The 25,237-nt window shown below is 42.2% G+C and overlaps 1 protein-coding gene across 1 annotated transcript in view; it reads right to left on the reverse strand.

The window, feature by feature from the left end:
• Positions 1-17,226, reverse strand: part of LOC134052268 (basic proline-rich protein-like) — a 17,241-nt gene extending 15 nt beyond the window's left edge. Inside the window, exons 1-3 of the mRNA XM_062506632.1 lie at positions 16,751-17,226; positions 5,278-5,437; positions 1-354 (exon numbers count right to left, since the gene is read on the reverse strand). The exon at positions 1-354 is cut by the window's left edge and continues 15 nt beyond it. Of these exons, the coding sequence (XP_062362616.1) occupies positions 1-354; positions 5,278-5,437; positions 16,751-17,226 (990 nt within the window). The remainder of the gene's footprint in view (positions 355-5,277; positions 5,438-16,750) is intronic.
• Positions 17,227-25,237: the final 8,011 nt, after the last annotated feature.

The raw sequence follows: 25,237 nt of genomic DNA on the forward strand, positions 1-25,237 counted from the left end.
AAATGGATCAATTGTGCGGAGCGGCGGGCCCCCGCGGCGGGTCCTTAAATTGAGATGTGAAGTCGGGTCGTACTGACGACGCGGCGGCACCGGGGAGGCGCGGCCGAGGCCCAGCATCCAGGCGGACAAGCAGGCGCGATTATGTGAAGGAGTGGGCCGACGCGGCAGGGCGATGGCGCGCGGTGGGGGCGGGGAGGGCCGGCCATAGCGGTGACGCGTACGGTGGGTGGGCCGGGGCAATGACACCCCCAGGTGGGTGGGCGGGGCGATGACGCATCGGGTGGGCGGGCCGGGCCCGTGACGCAACCGGGTGGGCGGGCCGGCATGGCGCAGTCGGCAACGCTGCGACCTCGGCTTGAGCAGAGGGTTACCGAAAGAGGGTACCGTAAGGGAGGAGCACAGGGGAGCAGGTGCACACAGCTACAGGCAAAGGGATAATGAAAGGGAACAAAATATGGTCACGGTGCAGGACAAAGGGAAAAGGAGAGGAAGGAAGAAAGAAAGAGAAATATACAGGCAGGGTGGGAGACAAGAAGCAGGATGGAACAGAGAGATACCAGAACTCAAAAACCCTCCTCCTCTGAAAACTGAAAAATCAACAAGAAAATGCAGGCCTGCCGGGTCTGACAGGAACTGCCCCCGACCCCCCCCTACCCACCCCTGTCACCCGACAGCAGCGAGGAGGAAGGAGCAGGGCACGGGATTGGGGGAACTGCAATACCACGCTGTGCCCACAAGGTGGCAGCACCGCCAGGGCGCCGGCTCGGGGCACGGCTGCAGTACGAACGTGTGTCCACAAGGCGGCAGCACTGCCGTCGAGCTCAGCCCGGGGCTGCGGCGCTTTGAGGACAGACAGACAGACAGACAGACAAGGGAGGCGGGGGGAAAAGAATGAGATCCATCCCTTCAGGAAACCCCCTAAATGAATGCACCAAAATAAACCCCAGCCAAAACTAAAGAAACACTTCCTCTAACCAAATGAAAACAAACAAAACCGTTTATATATATATATATATATATATATGTATGTATCTACTGGTTATTATTTAATTTATATTTATATTCATAGTCTACACATATCTTTATATATTCAATTTAATTTATATTCTAATATAATGCAAAATTTAGACAATATATTGTATTTAGTTTTTATTCTATATCTTTATACTACTAATATTAATTTTATGTATATCTTGATATTTAACATATTTGTATGTTTTTATTTTTAATATCATTCATTAAAAAGCTCTGCTTCTAACCAAATGGAAACCAAAAAAACACTTGATATTAAACTATATTCAAATATATTTTTCTACTTGCATTTTTCATATTTATAACTGTAATTTATAAATTTATGTTATGCATATAAGAATATTTTCAATATTATTGTATTAAATACTACATAAATACTTTTCTGATTCCATACAGATTTATACTTACATATATTTATAGATGCATTTCTAATTTCATGTCTGTATTTTATTGTACATTTTTACATTTATCTATTGCTTATACCATTTATACTTCTATTATTTGGATATTTATCTGTTGCTAATATTATTTCTTCAACACCCTGCCCCTAAGCAATTAAAAACCAATAAGACATTTATTTTAAACCATAGTTAAATCTTTTTATATTTCTAGTTTCATCTTTTACAACTTATATTTACACATTATATATTTTGATAATATTTGCTTTATTTATATTATATGCTCTGTATTTTATATAGATGTGTAACTTCTTTGTTTATATTTTATATTTATACAAATATTTTTAAAATTTATTTTTCTATTGCATTCCATACATTTTATACTTATATTACCTATAAAAAAACCCTGCCTCTAAACAAATAAAAACCAATCAAATACTTCTCTTCAACGAGATTTAGGTCTTTTTTTATATTGCTATTTTTCATGTATTCTACGGCCACCCCTCCCTGGGAATGTCCTGGCACCCGTGGGTCCCTCTGGGGGAGGGCACCCAGCACGGACCCCCCCCCCCCTCCATTCCCCACTCCCCCGCTCCTGCGCCGCAGCGTGGCTCCCTCTGCCGGGGACCTCGGGCTGCCCCGAAACACATCGGAGCCCCCCGAGTCTCCACCCCGTCCCCCCCTCAGCCTTCTTTCCTCACCCCCAAAATGAAGGCACAGAACCGCTCCAGCTGCCCTGGACGGCAGCACGGCCCTTGATGGGAACCCTTCCCACGGGTCCATGCCCCCAAAAAGGGACCCTGCTGGCACAAGGAAGGGGGGGGGGGGGGGGGGGGGGGGGCAGCCCCCAGGAGGGCTCAAGTTCCTCCCCAGCCCCGCAGACACAGAGGACACGAGGCAGAGAGTGGCAGCAGAGAGGACACAGGAAAGAAAATGAAGATCAGGGTGCAGGATGAAATGGAGAAAAAAAAATAAAAAACAAAACCACAAGAAAGGGATGCTAGATGGGCAGCACGAGAGAGGGATTAAAAAAGAACAGGGGCAGCGAACAGGACACAAGGATCCCGGGGGAAACAACGGCACGGGGAGCACCACAGAGCCACAGGGAACAGAACGGGAACACGAGTGAGGCACGGAGAAGGACAGACAAAAAGACGGAGTCCCAAACACACAGCAAGGACGCAGGGACACAGAGACAAAAAGGGAAACCAGGACCAGGAGACAGGAATCGACCACGCCACGTGCTCGGGAGGGTAAAGACGGGCACGGAGCGGCACGGGGACAGAAAAGGCACGGCCAGCAGGACAGAGGCTCACCAAGAGAGCGTGCAGTCAGGGAGCAGCACTGGGCAGCAGTCAGACTGGGCAGGGCTCCTCTAGGACAAAAATATTTACAGTTAGAAGCCATTCCCTCCCTGGCATCTCATTTGTATTTAACCTCCCCAAAAGTGAATTCATATCACGAGCAATGTGCAGTCCTGGCTTCTGCCCGCCCAGGATTTGGACAGGGGACCTGGGCACAGCACCCACTTGTGAGTCAGTGGAACACACCCCAGGTGACATTTCAAAGGTTCTCCTTCTGGCACTGCATGTTTGCAGATCGGGGCTGGCACGTTCGACTCCCCTGCATGGCCACATTCAAGAACAACTGACCACATTTGGCAGAGAATTCCCAAGAAAACTCACGTGCCATCACTGAGCAGAAAATCCTTTGGGGTTTAGTTCCATCTCTCACCTGTTCCCAGTGGAGGGAAGATGGGCTTTTGTCACACATCACAGCAGCAGTGATGGAGCGGGGCTTTTTTTTTAAAAATTTAATGAAAGGGAACAAAAATAAACCAGGTCTGATAGAAATGCCCTTTAAAGCCATTAAAGCTGTTTAAAGCCAAGGAGACCATCCCCATGCCCGAGTTCAGTCTCCTATTCCTACTGGTTTTGGTATCAGCAAATCCATCAGGCTCTTTTCAGAAACAGTGATTCATATCAACTAAACCTCTGGCTCCTCTTTATTTGCACTTACAGCCCCTTGTAGGAAGCTCTGCAGCCCTTTTTCCCCCCATCCTGCATTGGAGAGAGGAGGGATATTAGTGACACACGGATGCACAAACAATCCTTCTGGCTCTTCAAAAAGTTCAAAAGGCCTGTAATAAAATTGATATCAAGTAATATTGGGTCTCAGGCTGTTCAAGAAAAGGGAAAGTGGAGCTTTGATGTCCCACTGAGAGCTGTTGAATAAAATCTTCCCCGTGAGCTTGCACACAGCAATAACGTTTTTTGGACCAAACCAAAGTAAGAATTTTTTGACCAAACAACTTAGGTCTGTGTGAGCACACTTTTTCCTTTTATGCTGATGGGAACAGAGCTCCTCTCTCTCATCTGAGTGCTGCTGAATAAAACGTACACCTAGGAAGAATGCAGGTGGGGAGGGATGAAAGGGTCAACTTGTTCCAAAGTACATCTAGCAGCACATAGGACAGAAGCACACACTACTGAAACACTGTATCCAGAACCACAGGAACAGCGGGCTCGGAATTCTCAGCAGCTGCTCCCTTTGGCTACTTCAAGGGCTCTCCCAGCCAGGGAACCCAGCCGGGGCACCCGGCTGGAAGGGGCACCTTTGCAACAAAATGCCATGGAAGCTTGCTCCAAACCAGCGCTGCAGCTGCTGCCACACGCAGAGGACACCGGGCTGCTGCCAGCTGAAAGGGGGCGCTGGAATTGTGCCTGGGAATTCTCCCGTGCCCGCGTTCCCACCCCGCCCCATCCTTCTGCCCCTCTCACCTGTCCGGCAGAGAGAGCAGCTGCCTCCTCCTGCGGGCTGCTCCCGGCTGCGGGCAGGGCGATGGCTCCGGGAGCTGGGCGACCGTTCTTCCTTCGTCGATGCGTTCCCCGGGCGGGAGCGGACCCGGGCCGCGCGGAGAGGTAGCGCGGCGGGACGGGAGTCGCTCTCCGCGACGGCGGCCGTGGAAGGAGCCCGGCAGAGAGAGGGGCGGACCCGCCGCTGCCTGTCGGCGCCCGCCGGGCTCCCGCGCGTCCGCGGCGCCGCTGAGCCCACAGCCCGTGTGGGCACGATGGGAAACGCCGCGCAAAATCGCGCCGGGGGGGAGGGATCGGCGTCGGCGTCGCGGGCAGGCAATGCAGTAGACACCCCGTGGGGGGGGGGGGGGTCCTCTTTTTCCCCGCCCCTTTTTTGCCGCCCTATGTAGAAGGTCGGGCGAGTGACGGTTGAGTCGCCATCTTGGGAAGGTCGAGACGCAATTTCCGCCCTTCCCAGCCGTCATCTTTGGTACTGGCAGGAGCCATTTCTGGTTCCTCCGCCATCTTTGTTAAGGGAGGCGAATAAGAAGGCCCCCTACATTGGCGACTATTGAACTCGCCTGCCTGAATCCCGCCCCGAAACCGATCCCGCGTTCTCGGCGCGATTTTCCATCGCCTTTTACGCGGCACGGACGAGCGCGGACTGGTCAGCGGTGCTGGAAATGGCTCGTGGGACAGGCGGCGGGAGAGCGCGCGATCGGCGTCGGGGGTCGGATTCAGGCAGGCGACTTCAATAGACACCATTATCTGGGGCTTTACAGTTACCACGACAACGCTGGCAACGCCACCGGAAGTGGCTTCTGCCAGGACCAAAGATGGCGCCAGGAAGGGCGGAAATTGCAGCGTGCCACTCCCAAGATGGCGACCCGGCCATCACTCACCCGACCTTCTACATAGGGCGGCAAAAAAAAACGCGGGAAAAAAGGACACTCCTGCCCCCCTGCCCAGGGTGTCTACTGCATTGCCTGCCCCCTACGCCGACACCGATCCCTCCCGGCGCGATTTTGCGCGTCGTTTCCAATTGTGCCCACACGGGCTTTGGGCTCAGTGGCGCCGCGGGCGTGCGGCAGCCCAGTGGGTGCCGACAGGCGGCGCCGGGTACGCCTCTCTGCCGGGGTCCTTCTTGTTCGCCGTCCCGTGCGTCGCATCAGTTCCCGTGGAACGGCGTCGTCACCTTGGGCCCTCCGCCATCTTGAGAAGGTCACGCGCACTATTTCGCACCCCACCGCCCTCCCGCAGCAGCGCCGAGGAGGAGCCCGTCGCCGCTTCGGGGCACGGCTGCAGTACCGCGCTGTGTCCACAAGGCGGCAGCACTGCCCGGGCTCCGGCTCCGGGCACGGCTGCAGTACCGATCTCTTACCACAAGGCGGCAGCACTGCGGCCGAGCTCAGCCCGGGGCTGCGGCTCTTTGGGGACACGGGGGACACAGAGAGAGAGACAGACACACACAGACAGAGAGACAGACACACACAGACACAGAGACAGACACACACAGACAGAGAGACAGAGAGACACGCAGAGAGAGAGACAGACACACACAGACAGAGAGACAGACACACAGACAGAGAGACAGACACACACACACACACACAGAGACACACACACACACACACACACACACACACACACACACAGAGACAAGGGGCCAAAAAACATTGAGGTCCCTCCCTTTAAAAAATCCTACTAAACGAATGCCCCCCAAAAAACCCCGACCCAAACTAAAAAAATCCCTGCCATGAACAAATTAAAAAAAACCCAAACCCATTAGATATATATATAAATATATATATGTTTGTTAATAATTAATTTATATTCATAATCAATGCCTATTTTTGGATCTTGAATTTAATGTATATTGTCATCAATTACAACATGGGTACAATATTATTTTTATTAAGAAATCTTTATATTACTAACATTTGTATTTTATGTGTGTGTATATATATGTATATACACACACACACACACATTTATATATTCTATATCTTCACATTTTTATATCCTTTATGGAAAAGCCCGGCCTCTAACAAAACAGAAAATTAAAACCCCTTTATTTTAAAACTATATTTCAATTCATTTTTCTATTTATATTTGGCATACTCATGTGTAATTCATATATCCATATTATCTACACATTATAAACCACTCAGTATACAATTTTATTTATATTCAATACTTCATCTATACCTTTTTTTTCTATTTCGTATTTAGATGTACACTTACACATATTCAAATTTGCATATTTATATTTATAAATTTATGTCTAGATACATTTTTATAGATTTACAAATAAATTTATTTATTAAGATAACTAACCTCTAATTTCAAAATCATAATAATCTGTAGGAAGGAAGGATCACATTTTTCAGTCCAAAGCGGGGCTTCTGCTTTCCTTAGCAAACACCTGTCTTTCAAACCAGGACATCTAGTGAAAGGTGTCCCTGCTCACGGCAGGGGGTTGGAACAAGGTGATCTTTAATGTCCCTTCCAATCTAAACCATTCTACAAAAAGCAGGACTACAGAAATGCCTTATACAATTATTATAGCAGAAGAATATTCCAACCTTTATGAAAAATTGTAATGATGAGGTCACACTTACAAAAAGGAAAACCAAATAAAAACTTTTAAATCTGATTGAACCCTTTAATTGTATTTTTTTTCCCCCAACATAAAAAATCAACAAGGAAAGTTTAATCCCTTTGTAGCAATAGTAACCGTGGAATCAGCTGCTACATTGAAATGGAAGTTGCAAAGGAATTAAGCCCTATGGATTAGAATTCTGCAAATTATGTTTGCAGGGTTTATTATTTTTTCCCAGTAAATTGAATAGAGGCACTCTAAAGAAAAAACCCTACCATCTGTCTATAAAATCAGAATTTAACCACAGAGTCTCACATGGAATTTAAAATTAAGCTTTTATAACTCAATATAACAGCTTTCTGTTTGACTGACTTCATTATTGCCAAATTTTGAGTTAGGATTTTCACTGTAAACAACTGTCTTTTGACATTTATATGGCCTCCAATAATCTGATGAGAAAAAATTAATGACCTAATTCTGTCTAATATTGTATCTGTGTTTTAGCCCATTATCAAATTAATGAAATATATAGTTTTGAATGAAAAAGTTACCTTTTTTTTTTTTATACAGCTGCAACATTTTATGTTCCATATCTTAATATTCTTTCCGATACTCAGATAAAATTCTGACTGGGCTCTTATTTCTCAATCCACTGTTAACACTTTTAGATTTGAAGTCATGGACTTGTCTATTGTTCACAAATTTAGTGCTGCACTTGGGTGTGATGAAAATATACTTGCAAAGCAAATAGCTGAAACCAGAAGCCAAGTGTCCATGGAACAGAAAAGAGTTAATATTTAGATTTGAAGTCAAAATAACAGCATTGTGCTTTCAAACAGACATTGTCTCATTCCTTTCTCCTTGCTGTTGGTTCCCAAACATGGGATCACCCGTCTGCCACGTAGGATCTTGTGCCCCTTGGATTGCATGGTGAACCCATTCTGTTTGCTGACTTGGCAAGAAACCACACACACTTTTACTGTGTGGGCATTCTGGTATTCCAATGGATATAATATTCTTTGCCAGTTTGGTGGCTGCCAAGCAGATGAAAAGTAAGAGATGTGAATTCTTGAAGAGAATTGCTAGGGGTTTGGACATTACCTTTTTGATGGTGGTGAGATGTTGACTTGCTGTATTCTGCAACATCAAACTGACATTTTGTAGCTTTTATAGCACTGTTATAATTTAATTCTAAAGTCTAAAAAATGCATACCCCCTAATAAATAAATAAATAAAATTTTCCTAATTTCATTCAAAGATTTATAAGTCTGTGGCATTGTGTGTGAGTCAATAGAATTGTTCAGTTCTAGTCCTCCGGTTCAAAGATTTGAGAAAATGGCGAGGTCTGGACATGTTCCAATTGGGGATTGATAAGTCTTTGCTTAATTGAGTGTCAACCATATGGTCCAGCTCAAAGGTCTGAGGAAAAATGTGCTGCTGCTGCTTAATTTTTAAGCTTTACATTAGTGTTAATGCTGTGGGAGAAACAGTATTTCTTTTTCTCCCACTTTCTGTTCATGTGTCAACCTGGCATTTCTCAGAAAAAAATAGTCCTAATACATTAAATAAATACATTAAATAAATACAAGCTTCAGCAAGCTTCTCCAAATCATGTACACTTTGAGGCAAATTAAGAAGTTTAACAAATGCACAGTAGTGGTGTTCCCCAAAATACACCAAGTTGTAATCATTATGGTTTTTAAATGGTTACATTACTTGGAGTATTTTGTTTTCCTCATTATGCCATACCTACTTTTGGGGAAGTGATGTTACAGCTTTGTGTGAAAGTAGTAGCTTGATGTCTAAGCAGCATTCTTTATTCATAGGAATATTATCTGGAGATTATGTTTTCTGCAGTAAGATATTCTAGAACTACACTGAAGTTATTCAGGTACCTTTGTTAAGAGTTCAGTAAAGTACCCTAATTAGCCAACAAGGCTAAGACAAGTAACCTTTATTGCAGTTCCCCCCCCACCCCCCCCCCCCATTCAGCTTTTTGCTAGGAAATTAATTCCACTCATGCTTATCAAGCTGCATCAATTTAGAATTAAGTGTGCTATTCAAATCTAATTAGAACAGACCTTGCAGAATTTAGAACCTTTTTGCTATTCGCTGGTAAAAGCAGGTGCAAATATCCACCTTGAAGAATACTCATCTTGTAGTAATCTGGTCACGTAATAGCCTAACTCACATGATCAAAAGTCTCCAGCTCCTGCTGTTAAGTAATGGCATCTTTGTCTGCTGAACCAGAGCCCTTAGAGTGGGATATATTTTTGCATGTAGAGACTGCACTCTGTAGCTGCAAGATTGTTCTTCATAGAATACTGAAAGCAGTCTGTGGAGTCATGCTTTAAGAATCTGTATTTATGATCTGTACCCCACACTCAGACTTCATTAAATCTGGGAGCTGGTGTTTCATACATGATAGCAAGCAGTGGAGAACAGCTCCTATAGGCTGCAAGTGAGTGATGCTGTCAGTCTGTCCACAGGCAAACCCTCACTCTGGAAATCTGGATATCTGTCAGTGTAGTACACAGGTGGGGTGTTATGGCCATGCTTTCAGCCTCTCAATGTGTAAACCCAAGTTTCATAATACACAGTCTGGTATTTGCTTCGGGGACTAGAAAGTGGGTCTTCATTATAAAGGAAGTTTGTAAAGTGTAGTATAAGAGAAGTCTCAAAAGTTGCCTTGTAAAACAACTGTTGTAGTAAAACACAAAACTAAGGCTTACATCCATCAAACAAAAACAGCAGCAGGGTGTTGACATGGCAAAATTCTTTCTTCTGTGAATTGTACCATAGAATAAGGAAGGCAGAAAACATTTTGGTTTTTATATAAAGCAAAGTAGGCAAAGATACAAATGTAGAACATTTGTGCTGCCTACCTCAACTTAACTTTGTTGCTGCAAAAACAAACCCACATTCCTCAGTGAGAGGAACACTTCTATGTGGTTCCCCTACTCCTGAAATGATTGCCATGTGATTCCTGCTCTGAAATCACATACCAGCCCAAAACCATGCATGGAATTTAAATGGTTGCCTAATACAATGATGTGAGCTTACCTGAAAGCTGACACGTACTCCTGATCCAACTATGCCAGCGTAAGAGCGACTCTGATGTGTTCCAACTGCACTCCAGATATCCTAAGCAGTGTGCCATCTGCTTATCAGAACATCTGAAACTGTAAATGCTTGTAGAAATTTGTTTTCTCCATGCTAAAGTTTTTAGAGGACTTATGAACCCATACTTCAGACGGGTCTTATTCTATTTTTTTCCTGTCTTTTGGGGCTGCAATGTTTTCTGTTGGATTCCGTTCTTGGCTCTGCTCTTCCAAAGCACCTGCAGGACTTCAGGTTTAGTTTCCAGTATGGAGATGACATGAACAAGAGCTCACATTCAGCAGTATTGAGCAGTGTACACCACTTCTCTTTTCTACAGCTAACACAGCCAGAGATTTGGGTACAAAGCTCAGCAGTTACTTGCACTTTTCATCACTCTAGGGTTCTTATTTGGGCCTTATTTCTAATACTCTGTTTTTATTTACTCTCTGAACCCAAATATTTGTTGTTCTTTTTCAACGTGAAAAATTCAAATATTATTACTTCTTACAATGTTTTTTGCTGCTGTCAATTCTTCTCTGTCATCATACTCTTCTCCTGAGCAATTTTTGAATTTGAATGTGATTTCATGTAATGGTCTTGCTTGTTGATGTCTGGCTTAACTTGAAATTTGGCACATTCAAATTTGTCCCTTTTCAGTTAAGGAGTTAGGTTTGTATTTGAATTAAGGTGCATGGTTAATGTAAAGCATTTCCATAGGATCTTAGAATGGCCTGGATCAGAAAGGACTTCAGAGATCATCCAGTTCCAACCCTCTGCCACAGACAGGGACACCTTCCACGAGACAAGGTTGATCAGATTTTGTGGCATGTTAATGTGTGTCATTGCAGCTTAATTTGGAGCCCTTAATTTTCGGTATTGTTCACATTTCAATGTAGTCAGGTAGCTTACACTTCATTAAATAAAATAGAATAACTTAGATATATATTCTTGTGGAATGAATGCTGCCTTTATTGCAAACTGATAGTTTACCACTGCTGATTTTCCATGTGATACCAAGGAAAAAATGACAGGTGGAAACTAACATTGAAGTTGCATAACCTTACCTTGCAGTAAGGACAAGGTAAAAAATGTAAAAATACAAGATCTTCATTTTGCTTTGAGCCTGAGCAGGGAGTGAGATTATATTTGTGGCTGTTAGCATTTTGTGGTTATCTTTGTAATCTTTTTGGATATGGTATGGTGACACTTCTACACAGAAATCTGTCTGAACACCAACTTTAAAGTCACCATCATTTGTATATTTTGCACTCACTGAATGAATATCTTATCTCTCTTGATTTGGCAAAAGTGTTTGAGAAGGTAAAGCCCTATTAATTTTCACCATTCTGAATTGAACTCTTAGCCAAAATAAGTTTCAGCATCTGTACTTCAGATAACTCTGTGGATTCTTAAATATAAACTTATAGCCCTTTGATAAATGGAAAAGGCTAGAATGTTTAAGGAAGTTATTGTGGATGGAAATCATGTCAAGTGTCTATTTTGAATGGGACTATAAGAAAGTTTAGCCGGATAAGGCACAGGCAAAAAGCTTCTTTGTTGATTCTTCAGGCTTTCAGAGTGGCTTTATTTTTCTGGCCTTTATTTGTTCTGTGGCAGGATGAATATGGATAAATTGTTTGACAGTTCTCTGTTCATGATAAATTGAGTTTCCACTGCTGATCATGGCTGTTAGTGAAATGTATATTCATGTTACCCTGTCTGATAAAGAGCATTGAAATCAAGTGTCTCCTGAAGAGAAGCCTCCCTTTACAGTGAGAAGTAAATTATTTCTCCCTGAGCTGCAGGGGTATTTTCAAGCTCTGCTAATTCCACATTCATTCCTATGTAAGATGCAGAAGGAATTAACGTCACTAGGGTAACCTGCTGCTTAGTTGCTAAAGAAGTTACTGCTTCCTTCAAATCATTTAAAGAAAATTCATTGGTAGTGCAGCTTGCTCACTTATTATCTGCTGTATTTGTTTACTGAGTGCATCTACATGGTAAGTGTTGCTGGTGTGGGAAACATTCAGATTCCTAAAGAGATAATTGGAAGATTTTAGTCAAATTTTTGACTAAATGTGTAATTTGAATAACCATTGTCTAGAGGTGTAAACAAACATGAAGAGAAGGACCAGATAAATATTCTGAGATTTGAGTCCTAGTGATAATAATGATGTGGCAGTTCTGTGCTACCTGCTTGAGCCTTTTCTGCTCTCCCTTCACTGGGTAAAACCAAGAATTGTTCCACTACTGTCAGTACAGATCTTTAAATTATTGATAAAGATTTGTGATCCTCTTTTCAGCCTCACTAATGTCTTGATGCCTTCACAATCTTTATGTCATTTGTCTCATGATGTTGGACTGTTTACTCACAGACTCTATTTACTTGCTTCAGCAAGAATATTGTAAAGAAACAACACAGTCATTTTCTTCAGTTATGGAAGATTTCTGATTTTACAAAAGCATGATCCATTGATATTAACTAACTAGAGCCTTTCTCCACAGGTCTGACTGACATATTTATAAATCAAATAGCAAGATCATGAAAGTGTGTTTTACAAGTGACATTTCAGTATTATTTTTGATGCAGTGTCTATGTGTCTAATCCTGTATTACTTGCCTGGGATACAGTTCTAAAATTAAATCTCTGCAAGTACCAACAGAAAATGAGAATTGCTTCTGTCATCATGACTTCAATTCAGTGATCTTTATACACACTTCAGTAACTATTTGGATGCATTAGATTTCATTTCTGCACCAGATTTCATTTCTGTACTCAAGAACTATTCCAATAATTTCATAAATTGCTATTGGTAGGATATTGCTTTAATATTGGCAATTAATATACTTATCATTAAAGGCCTAAATGTTTCTAAGTCAAAACTCAGCCATGTGTTTCTTTGCTCTCTGTATTAATATTCCTCTAAGCCCAAGACCAGAAGACCAACTCAGGTAAGTGCTCCATGCGAGTTTTGCCAGACTGGGAACTGCAGATTTGAGCTGTAACCACATAAGCCCAGGTGGCCTGGTGCAGTGGGTTCCTTCCATGTATTCCAGAGGAGTGGAGAGCTCCTGTGGAGCCCTTGAGTCTCTGGCTGGATGAATGCCTCCCCTGGCATTGATAGTGCCAGATGGCAACAGCTCCTGAGGGCCTGTGGACCAGCTAGAAGTGATGGGAGCAACAAAGCCTAGGAATGCTTGCCCTTGCTGTGGTCTCCCCTCCTTCTGCTCAGATTGTAGGGTCGTGTGGCCTCCCGTGGGCTGGACGACTCCACAGTCACTCAGGGACTCCTTTATATTACAAAAAACCTACTGGGTAGCTGCAGGTGATTTTCACTCTCATTAAGTCTTTTGTGCAGCACAAAAGAGGAGGAACAGGTCCGGGAATATGTCCTGCAGATTTTGGTACCTAGGGTGATTCTTTCAATTAATACTTTCACCTGCTGAACAGTAATCTGTCCAGAAATCTAGTCAAAGATTACATTTCCATCTGAGGTGGATGTTCTTCTGGTTCATCCTTTGAGCCTTTTCATGCTTGGCTTATTAATAGCCATGGCAAAGAAGCTGTTGTTTTGGACATTCAGCTTGGCCCATTGCCTTGTAAAGAGCTGATTAGCTGAGAAAATATGAAATCTTTGTGTAATATAGAAGAGTGTTCCTTGTCTTTTAAGACTTCTTGCTGTGTGGTATTGCGGAAGTTACCCCCTGAAAGGGTTCTTCATAGCCTGCTGCTGATCCTGCTGGTGGTCTTCAGTAATGATTCACCAGGTCCTTTTTGTTTCTTCTAAATGATAACAAAATGAAAAAGAAAGCAGATGGGAAACACTGGAATATTGTTTTATTTTCTTTATACAGGGTTTGCCAGAAAGTTTTATTTTGCTTTTTTTTCCCTGTACTTTTCTTCTTAGAATTTGTGTGGAAAGTAATTAAAAGTGTGAAGCAAAATATATATTTCTTTTGAATATTTATGTCTTATGAATTATATTAATTATATGTCCTCTTTTGTTAAGTTACCAATTTCTAAAACTAGAGCAGCTGAGAATGTTGCAAGGGGTGCATCCTTATGTCAGTATGTCATAGCTTCTTGTCATATATAGGATTTTAAGGACATTAATAAGAAGTTTTGGATGTCTAATTTATCATTAGAGTAAAAGATTTATACAGTCGATAGCATTTTACATTTTCATAACGAAATAATTTTTGAGGATGACCAAAATTGTATTTTCTCCAGTGAAACTTTTACCAAGAACATAACAAAACATTTTTGAAAGTTTTTGCTTTTTAATACTACTTCCACTATTTTTATGTCCTAATCTCCAGGTGAGAGCAATTGTAATTTTTCCAGCTTTCACCCAATAGCAGCTTTGCCTCAAATGCATTGTAACTTAACTTTCAAAAGACATTCATTAGTCTGGGAAGGTATTGCCATGTGTTGCTCATCTCTGTTACAGAATGTTCGAAAAGGCAGTAAAAGTTTCTGTTTTTTTCACAGGAACTTTTTGGCAAAGGAGAGATAAGAAGGATCAGGGAGGGCTGGGCGACAGCAATAGAGTTGGAAAGAGAAGAAGAGACATCTGTCTGCTCCAGCAGGGCAGGCTGGTTTTCTGTGGGTTTGAGTCTGTTGAGGGTAAACTACCCATTGCCTCAGTGCAAGGCTCTGAGAAGTTATCCTCTTGCTTCTTAGCACAGTATGTGAGCACCCAGGAAGACTGAAGTAGTAATTCCTCTATGAAATGTGTTTATTTTCTAGTGTGCACCCCACTCTACTGTGGTGCAGCCAGAATTCCATCTGAGGAAAGCAGGGAAGAACCCTAACCACAGACAGTTCCCAAAGACATGGGAACTGTTAATAAATAACTGATTTCTATGCATGCTTTCATGCATGTAGCGTCACATATAATGTCAATATGTCAGGAAAGCATACATAGATATCAAGAGGTTTGTAACCACTGGAAAGCAGAAGTGCTGAATTTCCATGAATACATTAGATATTACTACTGTGATTGCCACCATTTATGCTTGGGGGAAATCAAGAGGATTCATATGATCAAATGTTTTTGCTTAGTGGAAAAGAGCATTTTCAGTATCCATTTTTGAGAGAGAGAAACATGAAAATCCAATGCATTGTATTTTTGTACTTTTTAATTTGACAGATGAAAAGCCTTAACTTACAGAAAGTCTTCACTCATGTCATACAGTCAAAGGGCTTTAACAGCTTGCAAATCCACTGAGAATAATTCATTAGCTAAAGGTTTTCATCTTCTGGGTTTCTAATCTTAACATCAAAACAAGTCACGATAACAAAAATAAAGCACAAATAATCATAAATGTGATGAAAATCTTGTTGTTTTTTTTTTCTATTTTCACTTGTTTCAGAAAGCAAAAGAAGTGTTATGTTTCTGGAGCCAAGCCAAGCTAAAATGTACTATGTCCAAATAAACACTAACCTCTATATGATCATCCAAATCTATCCTTTAATGTAAATCAAATCATTTATTGCAATCGCACATCACGGTCACGCACTCCTCAGTATAAGGAATCAGGGAAAATTTGTATAAGACTGATCCATTGCACACTGATCTTTTGCACATAAAGCATGTTTAAACTACTTTGGACCAATGTGCCAGAAGGTGTGCAAGTCACAGAAAAGAAACAAACCAAAGTTTCAAAGCTTCAGGTGGTGGAAGACTGTCAATGACTTTTATAGCCTGACCTACTTTGGAATACAGCTGCATACACTCAAATCTGGAGCAGTTCCTCTAGTACAGAAGGGCTGAAGAGCAAATTCCCTCCTTCTATTGAAGTCCAAGACCACAGTGCCATGGGCTTCAGTACAGAAGGGATTTGGAGGCCAGGGCTTTGAGAATGCACTGTATTTACTTTTAATTTTGACATGCATTAATTTAATATAGTTGCCATCTGGCTATTCTTAAGGAACTGTGTCTACAGAAACCCGTGTGGTTTCCCATATATTGTTTTATATATATATAAATACATACTAGAAAACAGATGTGGAATACAAAGTAGCAATGACTGATGTGCTCCTTGGTTGTGGGAAGATTTAATCTTAATATGATTTAGAAAACTAAGCATAAGGTTTTGTCTCATAATAATGTATAATAATAACCATAACCTTGTAGTGTAAGAGTATATATGACCATACTGACATTACCGTGTTTTTGTTGGGCTGTGATTCTGCAGTGTATCACGTCTTTTCCTCTAGGTGTTTTTGGTACATATTAATGCATTTTAAGTTTTCATTTAATTTGTGGGGGTTTTTTTCTATGAAAACAATCCTGAATTCATTGTGATTGACAAAGCAGAAGTGAAATTGCCGAAAGAGGAGGGAACGTAGAGCTGTGGGCACCGAGCTGCTTTGAAATAGACGGGTAATTGCCACTGAGGGGACGGTGAAGGCTGGCTAATACTCACGGCTGATGACACCGATAGCCGTCAGCGCAGGTAATAGCGTGCGACTTAAAAAAACCCCGGCGTTTCACAGCACCACCTCAGCGGCGCTGGCTCGTCAATAGCGCCAACAGCTAATGCAGCAGCCGCAGGAGCGTTTCCCCCGCTCCGCACGGGGATCGCTGCTCGCCCGCCCGCCCCGTTTGCTCATTCCCGGGGGCGCGGACCGCGTTCTTTCCCCTGCAACGCGCTGGGCGCTACACCCGGGGCCTGGGCGGCATCCACGCAGGCCCTGCGCCGGCGGGGCGGCCGCATCCCCCCGCCTTGCGGGCGGCTTTGTTACCGGCTGCCCGCCCCCGGCGCCGCCCAGGCCCGCGGGGCTGCGGCCCCGGCCCCGGCCCGTCCGCCCTCACCCACGGCCGTGCCCGATCGCGGGGAAGATGCTGTCGCGGAGGCGGGGGCTGGCGAAGGGGCGGGGGGCGCAGCCCCGCCGCTGAGGCGGCGCGGGGGGCGGGGGGCGGCGCGGGCGCCCCTGCGCGGGAGGCGCTGGCCCCGCCGTGGGCGCGGAGGCGCCGCCGCCACCGGCGGGAGCCGCGTGCCGCAAGGACGGGGTGACTGCGGCCGTCGCCCGGCTCCGCAGCGGCAGCGGGAGCCGCCCTCGCCCGGAGCCCGCCGCGGGCGCGGAGCCGCAGTGCGCTCCAGGTGAGTGGGCGCCGGTGCCCGCGGGGCCGGGGCCGGCGCGGGGCTCTCCACGGGCGGCGGGGCCGCCGCTCCCCCGGGGCTCCGCTCCTCGCCCCGGCGGCCCCGGCCTGCGGGAGGCTCGGGTGCCGCGCTGCCGCGGAGCCCCGCAGGGTTCGGCTCGGCGGAATTTAAATCGGTTTGGGGCCATTACATTATAACTGGCTTCCTGCCCGGGGAAGGCGTGCAGCACTTTGTGTACCGCGTCTATTTCCTCCGGGCTGTCCCCCTTCGCCGTTTTTAGGTGTATTTATTTATTTGTCTAGAGGGGGCTGTTCTCCAGATTCTGTATAGCACTGTCCGTGGTGGGGATGAAGGATCACAGCAGTTTTCAAGCGCGTTGTTTTCAAAATAGGGAGACTTGATGTATGTTTCTATTCCTGTATGCACGAAATAGAAATAACAGCACAATACAGTATGCGTGTGGGAGAAATAGGTTTATATTCGTGTCCTTACTGTTAGGTGGATTGTTTGTTGGTGTGGAGACCTTGTTCTTTCCTCATTACGTTTTTGGTTTTTTTCTCTTAACCTTTCCAGTGCACATCACTACAAACCACGGTATTTGAGAGAAATAAAATTCTCTTTTGGCCTGTATGATGCCAAAATAAAAGAGAGCGTGGTATATGTAGTCAGTAATAGAGTTACATAATTTATTATCGCTTATTTTGTTCCTGGATATGTGTCAGGAACACGAAGAGAGTATTTGTAACATTTCATTTTCCCCTCCCTTTTCTGGGGTGCTGTGTGACAGTGTTTGCCCTACACTACATTGCATTAGAATATTTGCAAGAGATTCAACTCTGAATCTCTCCTGTACTCGAAATACCATCAGGGGCCTTACCTTGCTTCACTTTGTTGATGTCCAGGTCTGCTTCCTATATGTTCCAAAATTTCTTTCGTAGATTTTTTTTTCCCCTGCCCCAACAATTAAACTATTTTCTTACTTTTGTAAAAAAGTAAGTCAGACCTTTATAAATATTTCAGTAATAGTTATTCACAGCGAGAAGCTACAGAAGGAAATCTGTGTCATGGACAAATTAATAAACCTTCCTATATGCATGTGAGCTGTTTGCTCATGTATTAAACTTCTTTAGAAAAAAATGTCTTTATAAGATGATAATGTATGGTTGCAGCATCAGGCTATAAGGAATTATGTAATTATTAGCATATGAAAGGAATAAACCTAATGGTGCCTTTCAAATAGAGCTGCTGCTCAGGCTCTAAATTTACAAAAACGTGGTGGTTGCTTTTGTGTCAGCTGGAGCTGCCACAGTGGATGATTAATAGTAGCCCACACGTGTGTATCTATCTTTCTGTCCTTACTTATATCACCTTAAAATGGGCTCCGAGATTCCATGGAGCTCATGTGGTTGACTGGAAACCACTTTTGAACTTCTGCTTGGTAGTAGTTTAACTTGACAGAACTGTAGTTGAAAAGCCTCCCTTCTGTCCATCTGTCTTTATAAAAACAGCCTTCTGGTGATACCAGAGCAAAGCTGTGGTTTGTTAGCACTATGGATTTAGTTTGGCTTGGAGCATTTGCCAGCCTCTGCAAGGACCCTCTGTCTTCTTTTAAGACCTATTGCTTTCTTCCTATTTGTTTTTAGAGTGAATTTAGCTAATGGCCATTTCTATTTCTATTCCAATGTTTTTTCAAACATGGTAGAATGCAGCGTGTTGTGCACTTTAAGAAACTCTATGATAGTACAGTGGCTGCCAGCCAGAAACAATATACTGTTTTGTCAGATTTCCTGTGAAGAAATTGAATGAATTTTATGTTTTCCCCATTTGTAAGATTAAGTAGTAATGTCTAATGGAAAAGAAATTAAGTTTTTCCTTTATGTGCCAACATGCTTTAAACTGCAGCTAGAGCTTCAATATGCTGCAAAATAAGGGGGATTTCCACGTATAAGACTCAATCTGCAGATTAAATTCTTGAATAACTGTGTGTAATTCCTCTTCCTATTTTTCTTTTTAATCTAACACAGCATTTTATTTGTTTAGTCAGACAGTGGCAGAACAATGCTTAGAATATTGCATTTACTCCATTGGCTAATGAAACACCTGTTCAGTGTACTGTTACTGAATCATTAAAAATGAGATGTAAGCAATGTGCTTAAAATTTAGTAGCATGTTCAAAATCCTTTACGTGAGACTGTATCCAAAATACTGCCTTTCATAATATGGAGTGCTCTGAGTGGCTGAGCCTAATTAGGTCTGATCCTGCTGTCTTTATGCATGACACAGTCATAACCTTTTGTCTTCACGTGGTCCCTTGCTGATCAGAGGGGGAGAGGCTGGAGAGTAGCTACCACCAGAAGGAAGTGTATTAATTTGATTGTCAATAGATGGAACAGAATTCACTGTTTGATGTAGAAGTTCTCTAACCTAAATAGGAAAGGAGACATACTCTTGCAGTCTTGGGAACACGTGTTTTGGTGGTTTGAAACTACTTGGTGTTTATGTGAGGTGTTTCTCTAATCATATCAGGGCCCTTTGGCAATTGAGAGTGGCGTGATCTATTATTTTGGTGTCGGGGTTTAGTATCTGAGAAAAGTTCCTTGCAATTTCCATTGAAATGGAAATAAACTGCATGGTTTATGTAAACAATGATACAGGGCGTTGGCAATGTGTCTCCACAACAACTTGTTTGTGGTGTGTTGGATTATCAGTGAGGAAAAATTTGAAAATACCCTTATCTCTGGCAGTAGGATAGAAAACGGTGATGCAGCTTTGTGTAGCGTGGATACTTGTTACAAGGACACATCTTTGTGGGAAGTAGGATATGATGCTAAAATACTGTAGTACTTATAGAATTCAAGTAGTGCTTTACGGTTTTGTATTTTTTACAGAAATGTAGATATCAGTGCTTGAAATCTGCCTTTTCTTAAAACTGGTTGCATACTCGAAGAAAGTAGCACAGCAGTTGCATGCTGTCTTCTGAGTAGTTGCGTTAAATGACTGCAGTTCGATTGTGAATTCAGCCCTGACTGTTGGTTGGAGATGGTCACTCACATTACAAATGGATGTGTTTCAGTCATCTTTTCCAGCGCCCAGGAGTCCTGTTACTTGTTTTGGTAATACAGTTGGTGTTGGGTTTCCAAGTTCTACTGACAGGACGAATGCGTTTGGCTTTTGAAGCAAATGAGTAGTCACAGCCTTCATCTCGCTCTGTGTTACCACTGGAGAGCTCTTCCTCCTCACCATGCCTTTTGTTACTGGGGAGAAAATGACAAATGTCCCAGGCTGTTTGGTTTGGATGTAGCCATTGAATTGTGGCACTATTTGGAGTTTTGTTACATTTGCACGGTTTTGTGTTACAACTGTATTTTTCTGTGATTGAGGAGGACTGGAATGCTGATAGCAGCTGCTTAATGAACAATAATACTTGTATTTCATAATCTGTTTCATAAGTTTGCCATAAAGTAGTGAGTTTTGAAAAAAAAGGACAATAATTTTGTTTGAAAGAAAGAGAGGTTTGAAAAAGGATCTTTTCTTTGAAGTGTAGTTATCAATATTTCTGCATGGCACAGTTGCAGCTTGTGTGTGCAAAGCAGTAATAATGGAAATTAATTTGAAATTGAAGTATGAGTCCATCATTATTTGACCAAAAAGACCCAGCTAGTGCAGTGAAACCAAACCTAACAGCTGAAATGGTGCATTATTTGTACTTTAGCACTAAGGAAATACCCAATAGTAGATGATTAATGGGTCATCTGAATTGTTTGCTTTTGGGGGGGCTAAAGGAGTCATTGTGGTGTAATTAATGTTTGTGGCTTTTTTTCATGGTATTAGCGCTGAAAATGAAAAAAAAGCTTTTTAAATTTTTTTTTTTTAAAGACTAGGATGTTGAAATAAAATAAAAAATTACTATTGTTGAGCTGGTGCTTCTTGATGTTGTATCATGAGAACAGCAGACAAACGGGGGAGTTGTTCATTCAGTGTTTTGGTCCAGATTTCTCAAAGTCTGTGCCTCTCTTCATTTGTGAAGCTGTATATACACACATATATTTTGACTTGTGGACTTTCAGTCATAAAAAACTTTAATGGCATTGTCAATGTCCCTATATGCCTTGTAGTGACCACCAGAGAAAGATATTGGGTAACAAAAATTAACATTTCGACAAGAAGCCCACCTAAATATTGCATGGAGGACAGTCAAATGTATTTTGTTAAGTGCTGTGGTGGCCAGGATCCATTGGCTAGGATCCACTTGAAAAATCAGATTAAAAGTTTTTGTGCTTGACAAATCCAATGTTGTTAGTTTAAAAATTCCCTGAAGGCTAGTATTGTAATTAGATGAGCCCAAAGGATACAGCAGTAAAATTCATTTTCCTTCAGAATGACCAGCAGCATCTTTAAAAAAAGAAAACATTGACTGATCCTTGTCAGATAGAGAAGCCACAGTAGGAAAAAAAGAGTTTTCCAGGAATAAATGTGACAGCTGAAGCCTCAGCACCTCATGGTGAGTGGAGTGGATCATCCATAACCTGGTGGGAGGCAGTGTGGTCTATAAGGATCCTGCTGAAAAAATGCTCTAAAATGGTAATTCAGTAGGTGCCTCATATTGAGGGCATTTATTACATGCTGAGCAAAATTGTGTTTAAAAAAAAAAATCACAAAACCAGCAACTCCCTTTGGATCCTGACTGTCACAGAAGTCCATCTATGAGTGATTCCTTAACCTCGCTCTCATGAGAGCATGTGAGCCTCATAGTGCTAGGCTTCAGCATTCCAGCTTCACAAGTACTTGTTCAATGGTGTGCTTTCTTTATTTAAGAGGCTTTTTTAAAATGCCAGTCTGCTTGGTTGATCATCTTATTCTCCTTCATGATTACTGATTTGTGTCTGTTTTGAACTGGTAGTTTGAAAAAAGAGATTTCTCCTACTAGAAATAATGAGTAGAGATTGTAACTGTACAATCTGTAAAATGTAGCTATAACTACATAAACCCGTATTTTATGTTTCTTGCTTCATTGCTCTAATAAAAATGTCTACATTGTCTTCACCAACATAAATATCACAGTCCTGGAAATAATTTCCTGAATATTTATCTTGCAAAAAAAGAATTGAAAAAAAAAAAAAAAAACAACTGTTGTGCTCACTGAGTCTTGCAGAGTTTCCCTGGAGAAGTGAAGGCTGGGGCTGTACCTGCTGAGTCTGAGTGCTGCCGTAGGGTTGTGGCACTGTCCAGGTGTCAGAGGCTCCCTGGCCTGCCTTGGGCCAGCGTCAGCAGCCCTGACAGAGCACTGCTGAGGGAAAGCCTTGGGCTAGGGACTGTCCAAAAATTGATTGGGGACAAGACAGGCCTGTTCCATGAGACAAGAGCATTTTGCGTGTGCTCTCTCTTGCACAGCTTCAGCATCTGACGTGTTCTCATACAGAGATGCTGCTGCATGTGTGTGGATAAGAAAAAGCTCCAATGGAATGCTCTTTATCTAGAGAAAAACGAGAGGCCACTGTCACTTAGGAGAAAGCAACACTTAAGGAAGTTTAGTGTGTATTGTTGTTTCATGTCTGTGTGTATGTATAAAAAATAAATATATATACACACACACACACATTGTGTATATGTGTGTGCACAACTATCTAAGTATGTTTTGAATAATGCCACATTGAGCAATGCCCAGACCTTCCCAAAATGCTGTTAGGATCTATTAAGTGTGTGTAGCCAAATACCATAGCTGGAGTAACTGTCACAGTTCAGGATTGCCTTACCTGGTGTTTTTGTGTCAAATAGTCTCCTAATAATCTGTCTGTATAGATGTGACATCTCTGTTTCATTTCCTAAAATGTGTTTTGACTTCCTTGGAGTGAAATAACTTTCAGCAATATACAACTTTGACCTAACTCCACTTTTATAAACAAGTCCTATTAACTTGAGTGTGTGCCATGAACTTGCTCTGAGCTTGGGTAATATGTTTTATGTTGGGCTGTTGACAGGCTGATATTTTTCATTATGAAGCTATAGGAGAGCCACTGCAAATGCAGTGGTGCTGCTGCTCAGCAGATGTAAATTGTCACACTCCTTAATGTTCCACAGAAGTCCTGATATTTCCCACTTCTTGCCTTAGTTTCAGTGTAATATATTTAGTTGCACTGAACAGTGTAGATGTGTTTTTTGTTCCAGGTACCAAAGATGTAGGCTTTTTCATGTTTCAGAGAGAGGTTTTAAGGCGGTTTTAATCTCTTTAGGAATTGTATATTTACGGTATAAAACATACTGTAAATCTTTCAAATTACGGAAGGCTGCTTTTTATAGAGTTGATTTATAGATACATTTATATTAAATAGGTAAATAAAGTCAAATTGTCAGACTTCATGCTCTAAGAGGTGGACTAATCACTGGCTTAAAATGTTAGCCTTATTTTCATTTACTGAAAGAGCAAAGGATTTAGCTTTCTACAGGATATGCTTCATGATTTGTGGCTGTAAGTCAGCCACAAGCCAACTTTATTTGTCAAATAATTATTTTGATCTTAATTTGCAACCCTAACATAAATTGGTGAATGTTTACTCAAGTGAGTAACACCATGAAAAATCAATATTGGAGTCATTCCTTGTTAGTACAGAGCAGGTTGTGACGCCTCTCCCTGCCCCTGCAGTCAGGACAGCAGCAGGGCCAGGACAATTAGGATCCATGGAGTCTCACAGCAGAGTCTGCTTGTGTGTCAAGGATGGCTTGTCCTTTGGATCTTCCTCTATCCAAAATGCATTTGGAATGTAAGTCTCATTTGTTACCTCTTGGGAAACCACCAGTGAGATCTTCTGCTTTTGGACTGATGACCTAAGACCGGTGTTGAAGGCTAGAAGTTGTCTTTTAAGGGAGGAGAAATTAAGGGAAATTTTGCATCCTGTGGATAAAAAAATGAGCCACCTCAACTGGATTCTGTGCTTAATGATTTGAATAAGAGAAAGTGGTCTTGTGTAGAATAATAATAATAATAATAATAATAATAATAATGTTGTTTTTCTTACTGTTTTAAGACTTGCTGAGGTTTAATGAAAAAGGAGGTGCTTGTATGCCTGGTTCCAGCTAATCTAGATGAATATAATGCTTAATTGGGCTACTGTGATTTACACTTCTTAGATCACACCAAGTACAGCTTAAATTGTTAAGTGGATTAACAGGATGTAATCTGCTTTGATTGGTGTATCTGATCAGTTTTCCCTCATTCTGTGCAATGTACTAAGCAGCTAGTTGAAAAATTTAGAGAAATATAGTTTGCTGCAGAAAACCAGCAGAAGTATTGCATGATGCATTCACATTTCCTGCATATGGGGAGAATGCTTTCTCCTTTGGATATTCTACTTTCTGAGTTACTCATTGGGTATCTGTGTTATTGCATATGCTCTCTGATCTTTGTAAAATGTTAGATAGATTTGAGTGAAGACATTTTATCTCATTACAATGTAAATATACGTAATAAATATTTTTGTAGGTCTTTACTTAAAGAAGTACTTTTGCATCTCTTTACTTGTAGGTCTTTAATTGTCATCACTCACCTGAAATTAAAAACAGTCCATGTGTGATCTCTTAAAGCGTGAATGTTCCAAGGTGTAGTTAGGTGCTATAGCCATATTTTCATTTGCAGGTGGTAGTTAACTTATCTATAGTTTCTAATATTTTAGCTCGGCTAGAAATCTGAGGTGAACAGAGTATCACCTATTTTACAGTTAGCAGGAACTGAATTTTAAATTCTTAACTGATTGAAATTTTTATCCATTATTCACAAAAATGGAAAAGTCCCAAGGAATAAAGAACTAAAACTGTTTATAGCACTGTTCCTCCTGGAATGTGCAGGAAATTTTTCTGTATAGGTTTTATAGTGGAAAGATTGAGTTGGACTGTGGAGTATCCCACAGGTGTGTAGATCTGGCACAATGCAGTTAGCAAAGCCCAGGATTAATGCTCGAAGAACTGGGGATAAAATGCCCTTTGTTGTAAGGATTCAGCTGTGGAACAGTCTTCCAGATCAGACCAGTGAACTCTGAATTCCTGCAAATGCTTCCAGATTCTGAGTTTTGAGGAAGCCCTTTCATGACAAGTGATGCTGTCTCAATGCAAAAAGCTTCCTCTTGCTGCCCTTATCATAGAATCACAGAATGTTAAGGTGCTAGAATGGAATTTGAAGACCATCTAGTCCCAACCCCCAAATTTAT

This window comes from Cinclus cinclus, chromosome 21 (assembly GCF_963662255.1).
Source record: "Cinclus cinclus chromosome 21, bCinCin1.1, whole genome shotgun sequence".
Classification (NCBI taxonomy): domain Eukaryota; kingdom Metazoa; phylum Chordata; class Aves; order Passeriformes; family Cinclidae; genus Cinclus; species Cinclus cinclus.